The sequence below is a fragment of the Vulpes lagopus genome, chromosome 12, assembly GCF_018345385.1.
Source record: "Vulpes lagopus strain Blue_001 chromosome 12, ASM1834538v1, whole genome shotgun sequence".
In the NCBI taxonomy this organism is placed as follows: Eukaryota; Metazoa; Chordata; class Mammalia; order Carnivora; family Canidae; genus Vulpes; species Vulpes lagopus.
Window position 1 is genome coordinate 54,420,819 of NC_054835.1, and position 7,533 is coordinate 54,428,351.

General features: G+C 48.6%; 1 protein-coding gene across 1 annotated transcript; it reads right to left on the reverse strand.

Annotated features, from left to right (window-relative positions):
• Positions 1-734: 734 nt before the first annotated feature.
• Positions 735-7,125, reverse strand: CD300E (CD300e molecule). The gene is given in 5 exon segments (XM_041726849.1): positions 735-903; positions 1,913-2,033; positions 4,395-4,556; positions 4,559-4,729; positions 7,086-7,125. Coding segments are annotated over 5 exon segments (663 nt in total).
• Positions 7,126-7,533: the final 408 nt, after the last annotated feature.

Genomic DNA, 7,533 nt, shown 5'->3' on the forward strand with positions numbered 1-7,533 from the left:
TATCTCCTCACTTCTGTGTCCTGTACCCTGCCTTTGGAAAACCATGTCTGCTTCTCCTGTGGAAAACACCAGCTTGACATGTGGCTTCAGCCAGACTTCTACTAAAGTGGACCGTCCATCAACTCTGTGGACAGGAGGCCCTCCAGATTGGGGAATTTCAGGAGTGATGTTAGGGGCACCTATTGCCTCTTCCCACTACTGTTCCAATCAGCCCCAGAAGTTTAACCTAAAGTTTCTCAGTCATGGCTGGCTCAGGCAGAGATGTGCTGAGCCCAGCCATACACTCCCTGACCACAGGGACATACGTGAGCTTGAAGCCCTGTGAGCCCAAGGACTGAGGCTGTGAAGGGTGAATCTTCAAGGAGCCTCTGGGCTGCAGGAAGGAGGTGGTTATTGTCCAGGAGAGCACTTAGCTGAGAAGCTTTTGTGGCAAGGAGAAGCATAAAGGGTCAGGATTTCTAGCAACTTCCAGAGAATTCTTGCCCTTGGGAAGTAGGCATGAGGGCAAGGACCTACAGGATCTGGGGCAGAGAAGGACCCCAAGCATGAGCCCAGGAGACTCATCCTCCCTGTATCTGAGGACTCAGAGCAAGTGTCCTCTAAGACCCAGGATTCTCCCTCGAAACATGGGAACCATACTCCCAGAAGACCTGGGTGTCTCCAGAATCCAGGCACTGCTACCCCCCTGCCCTGGAGTCTGAATCCTGAAGGTCTCTCTTGTCCACTCTGAAGGGTTATATTCCTGGGAGCGATGCACTATGTTGTGGGGTTTTCTCATCAGGCTGACTTCCTCCACAGCCCTTCTGAGGCCTGTTCACCCAGAGGACGGCACCCACCAATGTCAAGAACAGGGGCAGCTTCAGGAAGACCAAGAGCAAGAAGTGGACACTGCTGAGCAAGGACCTGTGGGGGGATATAGGGACAGGAAATGATGGGCGCCTCAGGGGGAAACCCAGGACCCTTCTTTCACCACCTGTGCCTTGACTCTAAAGCTATATTATTTCCAGGTTTCTGTATCAAACCTGGAAAGGACACATGCCAAGGCAGCCCCTCTCTGGGGCCCCATCACCTCCCCTCCCTTGATCATGAGAATCCTGCCAAGGAGAGGTGACGGGGCAAAGAGAAAGCAGTGCCTGCTTTCCAGAAGCTTCCTCTCTGTCCTTTCCTCTCACATTTTTCCTTATCAACTCACTTCTTGAAAGCCCCACTCTCACTTTAAAGCCCTGACTCGGGGATCCCTGGGTGGCTCAGCAGTTTAGCGCCTGCCTTTGGTCCAGGGCATGATCCTGGAGTCCCGGGATCGAGTCCCATGTCAGGCTCCCTGCATGGAGCCTGCTTCTCCCTTTGCCTGTGTCTCTAGCTCTCTCTCTCTCTCTGTGTCTCTCATGAATAAATAAATAAAATCTTGTAAAAAAAAAATAAAAAATAAAGCCCTGACTTTTGTCCTCTGCCCTGCAGGGCCCTTTCTGGGTATCTTTGGGAGGAGAATAGCCTAGAGCCAGCCCAACTCCCCCACTCCCTACAAGCAGCTCCTGGATCTCTGATACAGTAAAGACCTTTGGAGGCAAGGTCAAGTTGGGGTCACAGAACCAGCACCCAGAGTCCAGAACCAGGTGGGAAAGGAGAGGGGGAGCAGTGGGCATGGGAGGGGCTACATGTCCACCTGAACCAGCCTCCTGTTCCCCTGCAGCTGCCCCATGGGGGAGAGTGTTCACAAAACAAGTGATACATTCCACATGGAATCCCCATGCAGCCACAGAGAATGTAAAAATCGGGACCAGAACTGGAAGAAAACCCAGCAGTGAGGTAAGAGTGGTAAGTGGTCATGGTGTGTTGCCAGCCCCGACCAAAGTCCCATAAGGCTGCTGAACCCCCTCGTCTGTGGTCTCTAGGCTGTGAGTCCTTTCCTTACCCGGAGCAGGTCAACACCTCCTTGGTGCTGAGGTTCTGCTTGGTGTTCGGTCCCAGAAAGCCACCAGATGCAGCTCGACATGTGGTCCTCTCTGTGGTTTTACTTGGTGCTGGAGACAAATCACACATCAGATGCCGCTCTCTCCCCAGCCATGCACTAAGTGCCTGTTTGGATCCAGTGCTACACACAACTGCCCACTTGCAGAAGGGACTCAAAAGATGCTCTGCAACTAGCCCCAGGCCACTTCCTGGCTGGAGTGAGCTCCTCAGGGACCAAATGAGACTTTTCAGAATTGATCATAAGAGCCACCTCTAATAAGTTCCAGATCTTTCTTTCCATTCCAAGTCTGACTCCACCCAGAGTGAGAGCAGGGGTCTCTTATAGGTTTCTCCAGCTGAGGAGCCCCAGAGGGAGAAGGGGCAGGGGCAAGTCTGGAAAAGATGGCTCTGCCTGTGGCCCAGAAGCCTCAAAGAGACTGTGGGAGGGGGTTCACAGCACCCTTCAAATGGAAACTAAAGCCATTTTAACTCCCTGCTGAAGAGGAGCTAAATCTCAGATGTCCAGACTATTGATACAATCTGTGTCCCCATGTCCAATCTGCCCCAACCTCATAATCTCCTCAAAAAATCAAGCCTCCCAGAGGCTTAGCCCTTCCTGGCACTCCCAGGACAGGCTACATTTCATCCAACCACAGCTCTTGATGTCTTTGCCGTTGGGAATTCACTGATGGTTGTGGCACCATCCCTGCCCTCACACAGGACAGAGGCAACTAAGTAGATGGACTCAAGTTGATAGAGAGTGGGCACAGGGGGGAACCCCATCAAGTAGAGCAGGAGCAGAGGACTTGGACCTCAGCTACCTTCCAGGCAAGTAGAAAGGAGAGAGATGAAGAATGGTGGCACCTAGAGGAAGCCATGGGGATTACAAGATATTTTTAGGACGCAAGAAAATGTGTTTTCCGTGGCTGGGGTGAAGAGAGTGAAGATAATTGACGGAGGAAGAGCAATGAGGGAATTTGGCTCAAGGGGATGGGGAAGCAAGGAGCTACAGAGTGAGGAGCCAACCTCATGATGATTGTTCTTGAATAGGTGGAGGGAAAGGGCCCTCAACCTAGAAGGGAAAGGGGGAAGAATGGGTCAGGCATCACAGAAGTTTGTAGAAGGAGAAGAAAAGAAACAGAGAGTTCATGTCTGATATCCCGTGTGCCCTTAGTAAAGTAAAAGACCAGGAGAGTCATATCAGAAACCATGAACTTGTATTGACACCCATAGGCGCCATCTGTGTCTTCTTTAGCAGTTAACGCAGCAGATAGATTTTAGGTAGGAGATCAATTTGCCCTAGGTTGCCTGAGATTTTTCCAGTTTTAGCATGGAAGGCACTGCATCCCATGAAACTTGTCAGTCCTAGGAAAACCCCAATGGTTGCTCACCCTAATTTTAAGATGGATTCAGGGATGAAGGTCTTGAGACGTGGGTAGGGAAATAATGCATGGTAAGTGAAGAAAATGTAGTCTTGCATGAGAGTGGGGCCTGGCTTAGGAAAGAAGTGACGTCAGGGCAGAAGTGGGTTAGGCAAAAAATGGGGAGAGAATGGAAAGAGAGATCCAAGGACTGGGGGCATATGTGAGGTTGAGAATAGGGCCAGTAGGGCTGAGGATGTGAGAAGGCTGATGCACAGAAAGTTGTCTGAAAGTATAACGTCTGAGTGTAGGGTTCTGGACGTGGACCAGTTTGAGGTGACAGCAAGATGTGCAATGTTGCCATGGAGTGAGATTCTGGAGAGTGGAAATGTAGGCCACTGCAGTTGAGAAGGTCCTGGAAGCTGAGACAAGTTACTCATTAAAAACTCCCAAAATGATGACAGGGATTAGAGATGTCAAGGAATAACCTAGAAGCCAATGGAAGGAGAAGTAGAGAATGCATGTGGCCATGTGACACAGAAGTTAAAGGAAGCAGGTGGGAGGTGATAGGTTGGAAGTTGTGATAGAGGGCTGGGAGAATTTGGACATGGCTTCACCACCCTATGGCACATTGGTGTAGGAGAAAGCGCTTCCACTCAAGAAGGCTATATCTTGAAATGAGGGAAGCGAGGCCAATTTCAGGACAGTATAGTAGAGGGAATGTTCTGTGAGCAAGCTGAAGACGTATATAGGAAGAGTTTATCTCTTTTGGTACGGATTTTCAAAGAGCGTAGTGGAAAGTCTTGGTCTGGCATGGAGGGGCCTCCCGGGCAATAGAGTGAGGCCCTGGCCCTATGAGAGTGAGAGTACCTTCTGCTACACACCCCCACCCATGCCAAGTCTGAAGAGTCATCTGCCTCTCTCCCTGCCCTCAACACAGACTCTTCCCAACACCACTGGGCCTGAGGACTAGACAAGACCCAGAGACACTCTTCAGCATGGCACTCATCCTTGTCCCCACGTTCAATCATATCCCATAAGCTCCACTGATGGAGTAAAAAGATCTCTTACCTTCAAAAACAGATACCTTAACCTGAACTGAAGGGTCATATGACCACATGTCCAGGAGCCATATTTTCTGAATTTTACACCAGTAGGATCCAGCATCATCTGCAGTGAGGTTCTCCATGGTCACTATAAAGGTGAGGTTATCTGCATGGTCTCTGATGGTCACGCGCCCATTCTCTCTTCTTTCTCTTTTCCCTTGGTCTCCACAATATTCTCACATGTTATGTCATAATTTCCTCGGCACCAGTATTTGTTATACTCCTGGTATTTCTTTTCGTACTGACACTGCACACTCAGAGAGCCACCCAAGGTGCCCATCACAGAGTCGGGGCCCATCAAGGACAAAGAGCCTGGAAAACATAAGCCACATCCCAGGACTCCGTCTTAATGGAACCCCTTAGGGGCTGTCTGCCTGAAGCCCAAGTGGAAAGTTGCTAGGGAGGTATGGACGATCCCAGGCTCAGGGATGGGGACTTGGAGGGACACCTGAGCTTAGGACCAAACCAGAGGGTCTGGAGACTAGGGCCAACAAGAAGAATAGAGACCTGTTCCCTATGAGCCCAGAAACACTGAATAACCACATGGGGATCCCAGCCCTTGGAGACAGGAGAATCAGAACAAAGCTGGAGAGGGAGCAGAGGGAGCTGGCTGTCCTGCCCTGTCCTTAGCCTTTGCCAGGCATGAGATTAGCTCATGTTCAAAACCACTTTCCTTTGGAACGAGGCTCTACGTTCAGGTTTTCTGCAACTCAAACTTGTTCTGAGCACTTCTTGCATCCTCCGCTCTCCACATTTTCTCAAAAGAGGAAAAGTAAACCCCTGGCTCTCATTCAAATCACTCTCAAGGGAGGAGCAATACACTGCTGGGAAGGGCTGGGTCCCAAGGAGACCCTTACAGGCCTCTTGACACATGTTTGGAGCATGAACTGACCACCACCAGCCCCATCATCATCCCGGGGCCTTACCTTCTTTCTCTACAAACTTTCCCCCTTCCCTTCTCAGGTTAGCCATACAACCCTCCATAAATGTAAAGTGATCACATTTTTCCAAATGGTGTTTGGAATTCTGATGGGTGTGGTGAGTGGGAGAATGCTGGGACAGAGAGGAAGGAGCTAAGCCAGGAGCTGGGATGGAAAAAAAATTTTTCAGTCTTTACAAGTGACTCCAAAGTTTTCATCTGGACCCAAGAGGAACCCTAGCTGTGAATGGATGGAAAGGTGAACCTGTAGGGCTGGAGAGATCAGCCAGTCCCCGTGGGACTGGAAGGGGGTGGGAAGAAGTTTCCAGCTGCAGTTTAACTGTACCCAAGCTAGGCAATTTTATCAGATTTAAGCAAACAGATGTGAGGAAGCAGCGATGTGCTAGAAAACCGGCTTTGGGAAGGGAGCAAGGCGGAGTGCAGGGAAGTCAAGGAGAAGCCAAGGTTGTAGTGATCCCCGGTTTCTGTGCTGTAGATACTCTCACTATGACTGATTTCAGGCTAACAACATGCTGTCACTGGATACGGGGTTGGAAAAATAAGGCCATAATCAGCTCTTGTAAGCAGGTACAAGCTGGCTTTAGCCACTACTGCTTTGGGTTCCCATTTCATTAATTATGGTGATTCAGAAAAAAAGCCCATTATCCAAAAAAGAGGGGGGAGAAAATCCCCATTATCATGGTCATTCTCATTTAAGACATTTTGAGCACCTGCCATGTGTAATGAGATGCATCTCTTTTAGATGTTCTTCTAAGATCTCAGTTATGAGAGCCCTGCGGGACCTTGAAGGTCATCCTGTCCATTCTTCTGTTTTACTGAGAATAAAATCACGCTTTGGCCAGGGTCACCCAGGGGGTCATCTTTCTTTAAACCTCTGCCTTTACACCACTATACTGGAACAGTCTATCATTATGTTGAGCATGTTCTATGTCTTGCCCAACATAAAAATTATTCTACAAACATAAAGAATACCCTCTAATTTTTACCCTAACCTTACTTCCTTCAGAGAATGGGCTCTCATGCATGTTTAATGTCTTTTTTTTTTTTTTAAGACTTTCTCTTCTGAAACTCCAACCTTCAATGGACAATTTTATTTGCCTGACTGCACCATACCTTGTTCTGGTAGGGCTTAAGGGGGATGCTGAGGATGTCTTCTTAGACCTCTCATTAATTCCTTCTAACAAACCTTTCCAACCCCTTTAAAACTAAGCTCTAACAGAACAGAACTATTGCTAATTCCTGAACTTTCCATGACCTTTGAAGAGATCCATACTTTTGCAAAAGCTATTCCCACTTTCCACTCAGCCAACTCATTCATCCTTCAAGACCAACATCCAGCAGAGCCTCAGTGAGGACTTGTATCAGATCAAGAGCAGTGTTATGGGCACCTGTTGTACATTTCCACATCGTGTGAATAAATCTCTTCTACAGCAAGTTCTATGTTGTATCACAGTGACTTGACTCCTTCATTCAGCCATGAGTCCCTGAGTGCAGAAGTTGCTCTTAAACATAGCACCCAGAATGGTCCTGGCACACAGCTGGTGCTCAATAAGCATATATCAGATCTGTAGATGAATGTCTGACTGGATAGAAGGGTATAAAGATGGGTGAATGGATGTGCCTTTCCAGGTTCTGCTGAGACTTCACCTCTGGTTTGAAACCAGGACAGACCTACCCACTATGCCACCCTCTCCAATACCAGGTGCCCAAAGCCCCAGCCCCACTCACCTGAGAGGTAGAGAAGGAGCAGAACTAGGGACAGCCACATGGTCCTGTCTCTCTGGCTGGTGTCCCCAGCAAATCCAGGTTCCAGCTGGAATCCAGGTGTTTGTGACAGAGCCTGGGGCATCCACTTTCTAATTACTCAAGTCTCCTTTGTGTCTCTCCCTTCCTTCCTTTTTCATCTCCTATCCACTTCCTAATTTGAAGCACTACTTAGGAAAAGGGGAAGAGTGGCAACAGATACTTTAGAGAATGGACTAAGAACAATTAGAGAAATCTGCTGATTTTTCCTTCATTTAATGGCAATATAATGTTTGGATCATACCTGAAGGCTTCATGAAAGTCAATCCCAAAATATGAAACCTTCAACAGAAGAGAAACTTTGTCCCTGTCTCTCATGCTTCTTCCTGTCCAAGGCTGCTTGCTTGACCTAACCAGCTGTCCCTTTTGGGTT